The sequence below is a fragment of the Delphinus delphis genome, chromosome 5, assembly GCF_949987515.2.
Source record: "Delphinus delphis chromosome 5, mDelDel1.2, whole genome shotgun sequence".
NCBI classification, from domain to species: domain Eukaryota; kingdom Metazoa; phylum Chordata; class Mammalia; order Artiodactyla; family Delphinidae; genus Delphinus; species Delphinus delphis.
In genome coordinates, this window is record NC_082687.1 from 31,981,210 (window position 1) to 31,995,908 (window position 14,699).

A 14,699-nucleotide genomic window follows, 5' to 3' on the forward strand; every position below is an offset into this window, starting at 1 on the left:
GACTTCACATCAGCTTCTATCTTTGAAAAGGAAAAAACTCTGTTTCTTGTTTCACTCACAGCACTTCTCTGACATTAGATGTGTGTGATTTTTTTCCCCCACACAGACCAAGTCTCTGATCTTCTGGACCCTAGCTGGGTGTCCTACAATTCGGTTCACTTCTGACACTGTGGACCCCCCTCACCACCACCTTTAGACACCTTTCGGAAGTCCAGGTCATCACCTGTGCTTCTGACCAACCAGCTATAAGTCGAAGGTTCCCACAACCCCCTTCTCAGCTTCAGTCATTTCCTAGAGCAGCTCACAGAGCTCAGGAAACAGTTTACTTATTGTGTTACCAGTTCATTACAAAAAATATTAAAGAATACAGACACAGAGGTCCATAGGGCAAGGTCTGGAAGGGTCCTCAGCACAAGAGCTTCTGTCCCCATTGGGCTTGGGGTTCACCACCCTCCTGGCTTGTGGATGGGTCAGCCAACCCAGAAGCTGTCCAAGCCCCCCACTGTAGGGATTTTTACGGAGGCTTCATTGCATAGGCACAGCTGATTAAACCGTTGTCCCGAGGTTGGTGGGGGGTGAGGGTGAAAATTCCCACTCTCTAATCACAATTTAGTTCCCCTGGCAACCAGCCCCAAGCTGTGGTTATCTAGGGGCTTTCCAAAAATCTCCTCATTAACATAAAGGCAGGTGCGGTTGAAAAGAGCTTGTTGTGAATAACAGAGGACACTCTATTCACCTTTAAAAGCTCTGGGGCCATTTCAGGAACAGAACCAGAGACCATATATTACAATAGAAGATGCTTCCTAGGCTCTTATCACTTAGGAAATTAACAAGGGTTTTAGGAGCTCTGTGCCTGGAATGGGATGAAGACCAAGTATTTACTTCTCATTATAAACCACAGTATCACAATCTTACTTCTTATAAGTTCCAGATCAGGGGGTTCTAAATAAATGAAATTTTATTTTACTAAAAAAAGTCAATGTTGTTTGAAGGTTTAACCATCAACTAGGTAAACTTAAATTCCACTGAAATCGAATGAGTACTTATCCTGTGTCAGACAGTGTGCTAGGTAGTATCTCATTTCATTTAACCCTTACAACAGCACTACAAATGCAGTTTGGTAATGGCATCCCTGATAAACGGATAAAGACCTTGGCCAGTGAAGTTAGAAGCAACCCGTGCCTGGTGTCACAAAGAAAACTGGGAAATGGTATAACTGGGACTGGCACGCGTGCCCCCTGATTCCAGAGCTCTTTCTGGTAATTTCTATAAAAGAACAGTACTAGTAATGGGGATATTTTACTAATGACCTAGGTGAATAATAAATAAAAATTTGGGGAGGCTGTGACCAGTATTAACTATCCCTAATGCACCTCTTCCCAGAAAATTGGAAGTAAAAGTTCTCAAAGATACTGTATGTACTCCTAAACTGCACTTGGGTCTTGGGCCTGGTTAGTAGCAGTTTTGCGTCGCTTGTTTGTTTGAGTCTCTGTTCCCTAGCTGCTTTCTCAATTAATTTCTCTCCTGTATCACAGCCACGTTTTAGCCTTTCTTCATTCTAGGCCTATCCTCCTCCCTCTGATTTTCCTCCTTTTCACTGTTTTCTAGACCCTCATTCATTCCTAGGAAAGCACATTCTTAACCTTTTCCTTTTTTTTTAATAAATTTATTTATTTACTTATTTATTTTTGGCTGCATTGGGTCTTCATTGCTGCACGCAGGCTTTCTCTAGTTGTGGCAAGCCGGGGCTACTCTTCGTTGCGGTGCACGGGCTTCCCACTGTGGTGGCTTCTCTTTTTGCGGAGCACTGGCTCTAGGTGCGCGGGCTTCAGTAGTTGTGTCTCACAGGCTCTAGAGTGCAGGCTCAGTAGTTGTGGCGCACAGGCTTAGTTGCTCCGCGGCATGTGGTATCTTCCCACATCAGGGATCGAACCCATGTCCCCTGCATTGGCAGGCGGATTCTTAACCCCTGCGCCACCAGGGAGGTCCCTTTATTTTATCTTATTTTCTGTAATAAACATTTCTTTTTTTATATATTTATTTAGCTGCGGCATGTGCGCTCCTTAGTTGCGGCTCCCCAGCTCCTTAGTTGTGGCATGTGAACTCTTAATTGTGGCATGCGTGTGGGATCTAGTTTCCTGACCAGGGATCAAACCCGGGCCCCCTGCATTGGGAGCACGGAGTCTTAACCACTGTGCCACCAGGGAAGTCCCTTTAACCTTTTTCAGGGATGCACCTCTTTTGCTGTATAATGAAACACCCACTACTTAGTGGCCTATTACACCAGTGATTTATTATTTCCCACCATCGCCTAGGTATGGGATAGGTGGATTCTTCCTGTTGCACTTTCAACCACAATGCCTGCTGGGTACCGGGAGCAGCTGGAATGACTGGGCCTCTGTCCCCATGGGCTTTCATCCCAAAGGGAGGCTACACAGGGTTTCCTCACAACGTGGCGACACCAGTCCCAGAGCACCAGCATTTGCTTATCAGGCCTCATTTTCTAAAGTTAGAGGCCAAGCTTATTTTCATTGTAGAAACCTCCCCAAGAGTGTGGATTGAGAGGAGTGGTTGGGCCATTATTGTAACAGTCATTATAATAATATACTTTGCTCACCTCCTAATTGCCTTCTAGAAACCTGCTTTTCCTATCATTATCCTGTTTCCTTAATAATTGCCCCTGGGTGGAGGTTCATCATCCTTTGAAATATCCCCCCCTTATCTCAGCACCAGAGGGCAGGGGAGTTAGAGTTCTCCCATCCCGATGTTCTCTTTCAACCTTTCTTGAAAAAACCCTCTTCTCCCCATAAGTGCCTTTTTTTTTTAAGTTAACAAGATGTATTTTTACTACCCATTGATCATATTAACCATCATTTTTACTGCACTCTGCCTTAGCCTGCATCCTTGTATCCCTCGTACTGTGCCTGATGCGTAGTGTTATGCATCAGGTTTTGTTGTCATCCTTGTACCTGGTACCAAAGGTTTTCATTTAGGAAGGTTGCAGGCCTTAAATTTCTGACCAGGTGAATTCAAGGTGTTTTTTTTAGTTTGTACAGACATTTTTAGTCTCTGGCCCTCTTCAACTATCTCCCTGCCAGAAACTTTCTTATCTTTGTCAGAGAAAGAGGAAAAAAATCCCGTTTATTTTTTAAACAACTTTAATTGAATCAGCAGCTCCAGATGCCCTAAATGTTAACCCAGCTTCTTCGCAAGGCTTGAGATGCTCATTCCCTGGGGTCAGTACTTATTTGGTTTCCTGCCTACCTCCTCCTTTTTCCACCCCAAGCCTGTAAGCTCATGAGGGAAGGAATTTCTTTCTGTATCTCCTAGAACAGTGCCTGGCACTTAGAAGGTACTTAAGGTCTGTTGAATGAACAAATGAATGGAATTAAAAGTTATCTAGGATACTTTAAGTAAAAATCTGTTACTGAAAGTGTGCATGGTACAATCCGTTTATGTTTTTAAATATTGTATATAAGCCTAGAAAATTTCTCAAAGGATACACAATAACATGTTAACAGTGCTTCTCTCAGGCGAGGAGGAGAGAATAAATGCAGAGTGGATCAGGAGATTTTACTTTATAATCCTGAGCAATGCCATTTTTATAACATTTTAATTTTTAAAATAAAGGCTTTACAAATCAAAGATATCTACTATAAATATATTAGTGTTATTTCCTTTATAGAGGTACATGGATGAAGAAGTGGCTAGAGAGACTATGCATGTGTGTGTTAATGGTGAATACAGATGTCATATCATATATGGTATAATCCTAGTTTTTCACTTAGCATCATATATCAGATGTTTTTACATCATTAAAAATGATTAAAGCTCAGTTTTAATGAATATTGCATTGGATGGGTAAATTAGAGTGTATTTTATACTTTACTGTTGAACAATTTGCAGTTATAAATAAGACCTCAGGAAACACTTCATTCATAAACTCTTTTTGATGCTTTGCTGATTTCTTTAAAAGAGTCATAGAGATAGTGTTTCCTAATTAAAACATACTCTTGATATCATTAGAAGTAATAAGCAATTGAAAATAACTGAGAGGCATATGAACTTTAAGTAAATTGGCTTTCTGGGCAACTCTTGCCATCCTTCTTCAGTCTTTGCAGAGAAGTACGATATTTAAAAGTATCCAGCCTACTCAGTTTTACGTAAAGTGTGGCCTTAATGATGTCCATACTTGGTATAGAGCATGTATCATATAGTAATTATTTATGTATAATTTTGCCTCTTCAAAATTTGATTTTGAATATACTTAGTTTGAAGGGGGATCTAATGATATGTTTAATTAAAGTAAGCTCAATAATGTTTGAAAATGGTTAAGAGAGTACATATTTAGCTGATCTGTTCCCTTCAGGAAGTTAAGAACCTTCATCGAAGGTTCAGTGACTTTACAAAGCAATGTACAATCGGTGTGTGAGAAATACTTTGTCAAAAAAACTTTCTGGAGGAGAGATATGCTCTTTCATTACGACATGTAATAAATCACCTTATATTTCATTGTCATTGGTGTTAATGCTTGGTCTTGTAACTCTGCCCTGTTCACAGGTTAAAGTATTACACAATCAGCTGGTCCTTTTCCACAATGCCATTGCCGCTTACTTTGCTGGGAATCAGAAGCAGCTTGAACAGACACTTAAACAGTTCCATATCAAATTGAAAAATCCTGGAGTGGACACCACGTCTTGGCTTGAAGAACAGTAAAATCACACCTGGAAAAAAAGAGAAAGTCACATTGTTATATTTCTAAACAAACCTAATAAGAATTAAGCAGAGTTGGGGGAAGAGGGAAAGGGTGACAACCATTGTAGTGATTCTTGCACAAACAGCTTTAATTTTTCCCTTTTTTCATACTTTAACAATTGAACTGTTAAATTTGATGGGAAGGTGGGTGGTTTTAATGTAAACATAATTTCTATAATCTGAACACAATAGTTTTCCTTTTTGAGAAATCCTTTTGTATTGTGAGGGTTGATGGCTATTTCTGTAGTTTGAAAACACTTAATATAGATTTGCACTGACAAGATAAAAATTCAAGGTTTTTGGTCCTGCAAATGAGGACCAGTTGTACCTTTTCCGAAGGGAGGTTTACATGATTTGTATCAACATCAGATATTTTATATAAGAATATATTAAATATCTTTAAGAGATTCATTTTCATGTATTGTCTTAAAGAAAAAAGAAACTATTTTGCAGAGTAAAATTATATGGTGTTCCTGCAGCATCCACAGAGAGGTGGCAGCTCTAATGAATGACTGATTGGCTTGTGGAGTTGTGGCAGATACCTTTTTAAAAATGAATCTGTACCATTATAATTTTGTTTAAGACTTTTTCTTAAAGGCGCAGGAATCACACTGTCATTTCTGTGAGGCTTTTGAACTTATGAATTTGCGTCACCCCAAGTCATGGAGCGTTTATGTTAGCCATTTCTTTGATTCATAATGAAACCTGCTTAAGAGAATTTTTTTGACAGGTAGACTTGGGAATAGAAATTCTCCATGGTTTCTAGAGTAGAACTCTGTGCTTGGAAAGCTGGTTTTTGGGTAAGCTCCACTTTGACAGAAGTGAATTCCTAGACAGCTTTCATTGACTTCTATGTGTAACAATACCGGTTAAGCCTTAAATCACAGATATGTGCCTTCTCAGATACAGTAATTCTCATTCAACCAATGTACATAAATCCATAAAGAAGCCCCTTTCAGATAATGTTTGATGTGTCTGTTACTTCCTTGCAAAGGAGCACTGTCTATAGATGTTGAGTTTCTTTGTATTTGTTAAGCCACATTGAAGGTTTATGGAGAAATCAACTCTAAAATTTGCTGTTTGGTTTTTCTTCATTCCTTTTGCAGAATGGGAAGACAGAGAACTTGTTTTCGTTTGAATAAAGGAAAGGGGGCGTGGGTCCGTGTGGTGTAGCCAGAAGAAGGGGGCTGGAAGGGCCAGTGCAGTTTCAGTTGCTCAGTGCCTTTGGTTTTGTGTTACGTGGTCGGCCTGTCTGCTGTGTGGTTTTATCAGTAATGTAATCCTTTTAAAATATAAGTTCTCTTGATTTTTGACATAGACATAAATTAATATTTTGAGAGGTATCTCTTCTTCTGTTCATTTCTTTTGTGTTGAAATGAAGTACTTAAAATTACTGTTATACATGAACTTTGTGGACTGTAAGATTTGTTATATATGTTCAAATGCCATTTAGCTGGCTTTTTAATTAATATGCCTGTTTTCAGTGCTTAACACAATGTAATGTGACTATAAATCATAAACCTATTTTAAATCATTCCCTCCTGTATATTTGTACTCTGAGAGAGCCTTATTTTATTCTTCCAGCAGAATTACTACTTGTGATAGTTCATTTACATTCCCCAGAACGTGCCTCTGGTGTGAATTTTGTATTCTTATTAAAAGTGTTTGCTTCAGTACCTCATTCCTCTGACTCTTCATAATTTAAAATAAGAAGCAACTATTTGGAAAAAAATGAGGACATGTGATTTGTCTTTAAAAACAGTGACAAAAACTGGTGCTTCTGTCACTTAAAATTGTTTTATTTCAGTAAGTTACTCTTTTCCCTCAATTGGAATCTCTTGGGAGCAGCAGATCATGTCCACTCTTACACACTTCAATAACAGTTGTAGCTAAGGAATTAAATTGTTTCATGGATTGATGATTTTTCAGAATAAACTAAAATTATCAGTGATTTTGAGTAGTGGGTACATGTGCAAAAGAAATAAGTAAATTAACATATTAGCCAGTGGTATATTTACTTTGTTAGGAAAGTAACTCATATTCCTTGGAGAAAGTAATTTGAAGATAATCTCAAAAATTGAGGATAAAATAAATAACTTCCCAAATCAATAAGTACTGCATGGGACCCCCTAAATCCCCCTGAAATTAGATACTTTAGTTACCAGTTATTTCTATTGTAAGCTCTAGTTTGAATATCCTTTAAGGCACACTCTTATCAGATTATTCCCTTAGGTTAGATTCCAAAAGTGAAAATGAGCCCTCAAAGTATATACACATTTTTAGGACTTTACTATGCATTGCCAGTTGGCTTTCAAGAAAGATTTTGCCAATTTATATACATGTGCCTGTTTAGCATATTTTTAAAGCCAGTATACATCAAAGGACACCATGCATATAGTCAGCAGAACATCCTTTTATAAATGTTTTAAGTGGATAGGGGAAAACCACCAAGAAGATAAAGGCTGAACCATGAGGATTTCGGGAGTTGTGGGGTGTGAGGCAGAGGATAGATAGAAATGGCTAACTTTTCTCTCATTAAAATACAAATTTTTCAAGAAAAAAAAAGCACTGAAGAGCAAGCCTGTGAAATTGAACTCTTCATCCTGTTAAAAGATAAACTGAGGCATATTAAAAATTTTGAGTGTATATTTAAAATCGATTTGAATCAGGTAGCACCAAACTGGAAGTGGTTAGCCCTCCACCAGCAGGAGCTGGGGTTGGGGGAGACTTTTATAGAGAAGAGGTAGGTGCAAAGGAAGGAAAGCCTTTGCTTGACTGTAGCTTAAGGGTTGATTATTTGGGAAAGCCTAGTTGGCTCTTTGTGGTTAGTTGTCCTTAGGTTTTGATTTCTTAAGTTTGAGGCATTTGTGGCTTAAGTGTTGGTTTGCTTACGTAGGCTGCTAAGGCATTAAAGCCACCTCAGTCTGTTGGCCTCCTTTTTTAATTAATAATCCCAAAGTTGCCAAAATCTTAGAGCCCAGGAGGGACGTGGGCTTCTAGAAGTAATTTAGCTGAAATCTAGACTTTAAGAAGCATCTTTTCCATATTCAGAGCACACTGATGATGTTACTGAAGTGTATCCCATAGAGTTGAAGCTAGAAGTTTCCTTAGAGATGATCTGTTTAAGGCCCTTTTTTTCACAAGGCCCCAAAACATTAAACTGACCTAGCCAACTCCCAACTCCAAATGTAATGCCAGGTGAGTATTTGCAACTAAATATATGAATTCCCCTTTAAATCCTTCCAATTTCAACTGCATAATTAAATCAATGTGTCAAAAGTATCATTTCTTCTACTAAAGCACTATGTGGATAAATGTCTTCTCAGTTGAAAAAAATAATCCACCCCCAAATGGATTCATATTAGATATATTTCAAAGTATTTACGATCCACTGATCTTAAAGTATTCTGAAATACTGTGAACCTCAAAAGGACTATATTAAGTAAAATTATGCATATTGAAAAAGCTAAAGTTAAATCTTGGGACTGTTAATTTGAAGAATAATATATCTACCTCATATGCCCAGTCTCCTTTACCCTTCACTAGAGATGACTGTAGGTGTGGAAAACAAAAGCAAAATACCTAAATTGCTAATTCAGTGTAACATCTGTATATAATTTGTACTGATTTTTGTGAAGCTTAAGAAAGCCTGTATTTTGTAGTAATATTCCTTAACATCTGCCCATTAGCTCTTTTCTTGAACCTTTCTGGGAGAGTTAAGACCATCTGAGATCCTTCATCACTCAATTCTAACCAAATTTAGGCACTTAAAAAAATTATTCCCCCTGTAAGACTGCATATTTTTATATTGGCTAAGACTATCCAGTTGTGAATAGGCTATTTTCTGACCAAAAGGCCAGTTATATTTTGCATTAGTTCAAAGATTTTCCAAGGGCCACAGGTCCTTAACTATTTTTACAACATACCAAGACCTGTTAAAATAGAATGACAATGCAAACAACTTTCCTCTTTTAAGGACCTGCATTAAATTCTATTCTGTGTTCCCACTTGAAGGTTTCCTGCTCAACAGGTTTCCTGGCATAAATGAGCCTTTATAATAAATTGCCAAGTGGTTCTCCTAATGTACAGAAAACTATGAAGTTCAGCTTTGTTTTTGTCAAGTAAAGGCAAACTCATAGCAGTTTCTGTATATTAAGCGAGAACTATTTATTATTCTGGTTGTAACTCTGCTGTGGAAAGAGGAGACTCTCCATATGAGGAAGGGAAACAAGGCCCAGTCCGACAACCCTAACTCTGTCCCTGAGTAGTTAGTTGATTAATATGCTATCAGAGCTGGAAGGTCAATGACATTTTTACAAATGAAACTTCCATTAAAAACATAAAACCACAGTTTGTTTGGTTTGGGCCCAAGCTAGGCTTTGCCATGTGCATCCTCTGTCGAAGACTGAGAGCTTTCTGCAACTATGGTTTCTCATAAGATGTTGATTCGTAAGAAAAATCAAAGAACGAGATACCACTTTGTTGAGCTTAGACACAAAAGTAACTTTCCATATCTTAGACTTTCCTGTTGTTTTGCTTTTGGTACAGGTGTATGTTGTGTAAATATCTTAGAAGTGAAATGTACCTTGAGCTGGCATGGGGGCACGTAGGGAAGCAAAACGTAAACCATATTAGTCTTCACTGTATCTCGGAGCTTTCACTATTGAAGTTCTATGGAAAAAGCAAAATCTCACGTGAAAAAAAAAGGAGTGGAAGGTATTCTGGGGTGGGGAGAGGGAAGGTAACTTTAATCCTGTTGGCGTTGCTGCAAAGTTTTAAAATTATGAAGTTTTTAGAGTAATGAATTAAGTACTCAAATTATTTTTATATTTGCGACTTGACTTTGATCCTCCCCCTAAATGATTTCTAATTCTGTATTAGGAAGCTTTTTATGAAAAACTACCTAAAGTTTTAGGCAGATAATTATACTTCTTTCCTTTGAGGAATATATATGTGCTTATTATTAAGGCTTGGCTCTAAGCTCTTGAGAAAGGCACAGGGTATTGCTTTTTATTCACCCTGCATCCCCAACTCCTTGTATGGTTCTTAGCTCATGTAGTAAAAACGCGTCTGGTTTGTGATACAAAATTCAAATATAGAAAAACATTTGGTGGGGACTTCCCTGGTGGTCCAGTGGGTAAGACGCCACGCTCCCAATGCAGGGGGCCCAGGTTTGATGCCTCTTCGGGGACCTAGATCCCGCATGCTGCAACTAAGAGTTCACGTGCCATAACTAAGAAGCCCACATGCCGCAACGAAGATCCCACGTGCCGCAACTGAGACCCAGGTCAGCCAAAATAAATAAATAAATATTTAAATATTTTTTTTGAAAAAAGAAAAACTGTTGGTGGTTGCACTGCCATTTCATTTGAATGAATTATAAAGGAGACGGTACATTTATAACATTCTAAATCTGTCAGGGTGTTACCTAAGGTACTAGGAATGGCCAGTTTAAAAAAAAAAGTAGAGATATTGGCAGACTTAGAAAAATCACCATTTTGCAGCCCCTAGTGAAATATTGATTCACACAGGGATCACCAGTGGAATCTAAAATCATTAGAGATTGAATGTCCATAATACAAAATATTACCTTACATATTACTCAGTGTGAAAGGGGGGAAAGTGCCATTTGTAAGAGTTCTATGCTTCGCATCTAACTCGAGTGATCAAAGTTAGCATCACTAATAACAGGATAATCATGTACCTCCAGATATGTTGCAGTATAAATTATGCAACATCACTTGTGAGATGAGATATTCCTGCCGGGGTTGTTTCTGGGTAAAGAACAAGTTAAATGATACCATGAGGAATTAATTGGACAAACCCAGAATCTGGGACTTTCTCCAAGATAATTGGTGTAGTTTCTTCAAAAAGTATGTTACAAAAGAAAAAATATTTTAGAAATTTGTTAGAAAATAAAAGAGACTTTAGATTACAGTTCAAGAAAATAGCTACATAAAACATTTGAGGAACCACTGAGTAATCTGAATGTGTATTTGATATGACTAGCGCCTTTTTTTAATTTTGGGCTGTGCTATTGTGGTTGGGGGAGATGCATATGCCCAAAAGCATTGAAAAGTGGCGTGGCATGATATCTGCAATATACTCTTAAGTGGTTCAGCAAAACTATATACATTCATGCATACATACTTGCAGAAAGCTGGGGGAAAGAGAAAAGGAAGAAGAAAAAGACATCTTAAAATAAATACGGCCTTACGTTGGCGGGTGGATGTGTGGGGTTTCACTGTACCCATCTTTTAACTTTTCCTTTTTTGAAAATTTTCATAATAAAAATTAAAAATAAAATATCTAGGATATTTGGTCCAGAAATGCAGGTAGCCTTCTCCTAAGTCTTCCCTCTTGTACTGAGGTCGCAATCAGGGGCTTCGTTCGGTTACAGCAAATGACACCACTTGCTTCACTCCTGCAGATGCCAGAACCCCTCCGCCAGCGTGGAAAAGAAATTGGCTTGTACTTGGGAGCACAGAAATTCAAGGAAGTGTAAAGTTGAACAGTTTTCTGTTTGTCAGTAAAGATAACAGAAACTTAGGACAATCAAAGAAATAGAAATAACTTAGGATATGAGACTAGTTTTTAAAAAGTCATGTAGGAAAACATGCATTTACTAAACAAGATTTTTTTTCTTCTCCTCTTTCTCAACTTTCTAAATGGCTATTTGCAACTATAAGGGAAGTTAAGCCCCAGAATAAAACACTAACTTGATGTTAGCTTAATACCAAGTTTTCTTCTGTCTCAATTTTTTCTCCTCATAAGTAAGCATATATACTATTCTGTACTAATACTCTAGATTTCTTAAAGCTTAGGTGCTTATAGCTTCACTTACTATAACAACTTAGACTTCTTAAGGTAAATTGTATTTGTACATTGGTAATTTTTAATAACTTATTTTCAGTCTGAAAAGATATCTTAAGAGCTGGACAAATTGTCCTTAATTCACCCTTGTTAAATTAATAAAATAGCTTAAATCTTTAAAGAACTCCCCAAATAAATAACGGATGCTTACCTTGTTCTCAAATTCTGTTTCTCATTCCCTCACCCCTACCTTAGGTCAGAACAAGGAAAATCCTGTGGATTAAATTTTTCTAACTAGTTTACATCAGTAATAGAAGCAGTAAAAAGCCCAGACGATGTTTTGAGAATTGAGTTTTTACTATGGCAATGGTTACTATATAATCACTGGTACTATCAAGTGAGTTGGAAAAAAAAATCTGTGTAGGTTTAAAAGTTCATGAGTATTTGCTGAACAAACCAGTCAGCGTGTCCATGTTGCCTTTCATCACCTGATTCCACTAACACCCTCAAGAGGGTCAGAGAGTGCCTGAAGTGGGTCTAACAATTCCTTCTTGGACGGGTGTTGGCCACTGGAGAAGGCCAGGCCTTTAATTTGTCATTCAGATTTCCCATGGTGTGCCTTTTAAAAAAATAATCTGTCTTCGTATTCTCTAAACTTTATCTAAAAAAGCTCCCTGCATTTTCTTTGTGGAGTTCAGCATTTTCCTCCAATTAAGACAGTCATAAAATAAGAGAAATTAGTTAGAAATTGCAAATGAAGAGCTCTAAGTCTAAATAAAAACTTTTATATATATGTGTGTGTGTGTGTGTGTATATATATATATGTAGGAGACCTTGTCTAAACTCACAAGGGAAGGGAAACTAGCGTATTAAAGGTTCATAGCAGGCTCTAGTCCTAACTTGCCTTTGTCCTTTAAAAAAAACCACAATGACATAATAAGAGGCTGTTGTGCTGTCTGCTTCGGAGTCACTATTTGTGCTCAAGGCTGGAGCAATGAAAACAACTCTTTTTTCCCCAAGACACAGTAGCTTCAGTCCAAGCTACTCCAGACTTCCTTGCCAGTGACCCCAACACTGACCTTGACCTATTCTAGGAAGAACTCTGCCTGTTCAGTCCTTTTAGCTCATTTTTATATGAATTTCTGTTCCCTAGTAGTGAACTGGAACCACCCAATTAATTGAGAAAAACCTCATTCATGATTAACTTAATTTCTAGTATGCTGACTTGTCATTATTCTAATATCATCTTTCCTCACGGTGGCCTGTTTGGGATCTTGTACACCTGGCCTGCGGAAGCAGTTTCCCCAAGCAGTGGCAGAGCCAGATGACTGTCTTTCCAAGGGCCTCTCTTCATTTGAAATCAGGAATTCCCATCTCTTTTTGATTCTCAAGCCTCTGTATCAAATTTCAGAAGAGAGAACTCAATCCAATCACTCTTCTTCCCAAACCGTGTCAGAGCTGGAGGTGCTGTTTGGTGCATTGCCAGGCTGCCCTGCTATACTCAGGACATCAGCGTGTCCTTAGAAATATTTCACACGACTGGCCTGTACACGCCTACATTTCTTCAGTTCACTGTGAAATGTTAGGATACCTGGCTGTTCTCTTCATGTGCCCTTATATCCTGTTCCAAAGAGCTTGAGTCTCGTCTGGTGGATTCCCTTCTGGATTATAGAAGCTTCTTGAGGGCAGATCTGTTTTGAACGTTTGTGTGGCCCTCCCTGTGCCTTGCACACAAAAGGCATTCAGTTTTGTTGATAATGATGAATATCATTGCTGGAGACTCCAGCTTGGAAGGACTGGAGGCCCATTGGCCTCATTCGCAGTGATGAGGACCAAGTTTAGTTGGCAGACACAGTGACAACAGACATTCATTGTCAGAGCCCTGGGGTTAGATACTACTGAGACATGAAGATAAGTAAGGTGGCCCTGCCCTCAAATTTTTTGGTTTAATAGGAATAAAGTCCGTGCAAATCCTCGGAAGGCATGGTGTGGGGAATACATGCTGTTTATTAGTGGTTGAGTGTGGAAGCAGCCAGCCTTCAGCTCCAAATTGGATTGTCTTGTGTGAGCGTGTGCACTGGGTGCAGAGGGGTGCATTTTCCCATCCTGACAGGGCAGCCCCGTCAGGGGAAACAGTCCTATCTGTGTTGTCCAACTAACCCTCACGTAAATCATACGTTAAATATAGTACAATGTTATTTATTTATAGGCTTTGAATCAACACTATTTTTTTCCTGGTACCAGTCCATCTATCAGAACGCTTGATTCCTTTTTTATCTAATAGCACTAGAGTGTATTTAGACAAAGAGGCAGAACTTGTCTATAACTTCTAGGTCATCAGAGGAGACTTGTTGGTCAGAATATATGACTTAGTTTCCATCTGGAGGTCAACCTGAATACTCCCTTTTTTTTTTGTACTCCCATTTTTGGAAAGGAAAAAAAAATTAATAACTAGTTCCCTAGCTGCTCAAATGTGTGGATTATAACTAGATACACAAGGACTGGGGTGCATGCCTGTTTCAGGGTCCCCCGGGTAAGCCTTAGAATCTGCAAAAATGGCCTTCTGGAATTTGAAAACAATTCTGGTAAAAGTCCTTTATTGTGGTTTCAATGATTGCAGCCTAATGAAGAAATCAGCTTACTTTAACATGGAAGACACACACATGCAAGAAATGTCACTGGTGGTTCTCTCCAGAGCTCTGGCCCAAGTAGAAACACATGTGACTTTTGTTAACAATCTGATGGTAATAAGAATTTGGGGGTGAATCATCATCTCTATGGCTCCCCCTTCTCCTGCTATGCCTGCTCCAGCCTTCTCAGCCCCTCTGATTTCCTTATGGTGCCTCGAGCCAGCCTGTCACACAGGACAAAGGTCTTTAAACATCAGATGACTTCTGTAGACTCTGTACCGTGAGCATGGGATCACAAAGGGCCCCCTTTTTCATGAGCTCCTGTGCAGTGGAGCTGCTGGCTAGAATTTCTTCCTCTGCCCTCCCCTCCAGTAGACAAGGTTTAACCTGATTCTGCCCAGCAGGCAAGTAGGGCCCTTGGAAATTAGTCTCCTTATTGAGATCAGCTGTGCAAAGGGCATGCTTGGAAAGAATGCAAAGCTAGAAAATATGTTCAAATCT

At 38.7% G+C, this 14,699-nt stretch overlaps 1 protein-coding gene across 4 annotated transcripts in view; it reads left to right on the plus strand.

Annotated features, from left to right (window-relative positions):
* Window positions 1-6,436, plus strand: part of ARFIP1 (ARF interacting protein 1) — a 135,375-nt gene extending 128,939 nt beyond the window's left edge. For all 4 annotated transcript variants that reach the window (XM_060012165.1, XM_060012168.1, XM_060012167.1 and 1 more), the window contains one exon: window positions 4,561-6,436. In XM_060012165.1, coding sequence (XP_059868148.1) covers window positions 4,561-4,716 — 156 coding nt within the window. In that variant the 3' untranslated portion in view covers window positions 4,717-6,436. The remainder of the gene's footprint in view (window positions 1-4,560) is intronic.
* The last annotated feature ends 8,263 nt before the right edge of the window (window positions 6,437-14,699 follow it).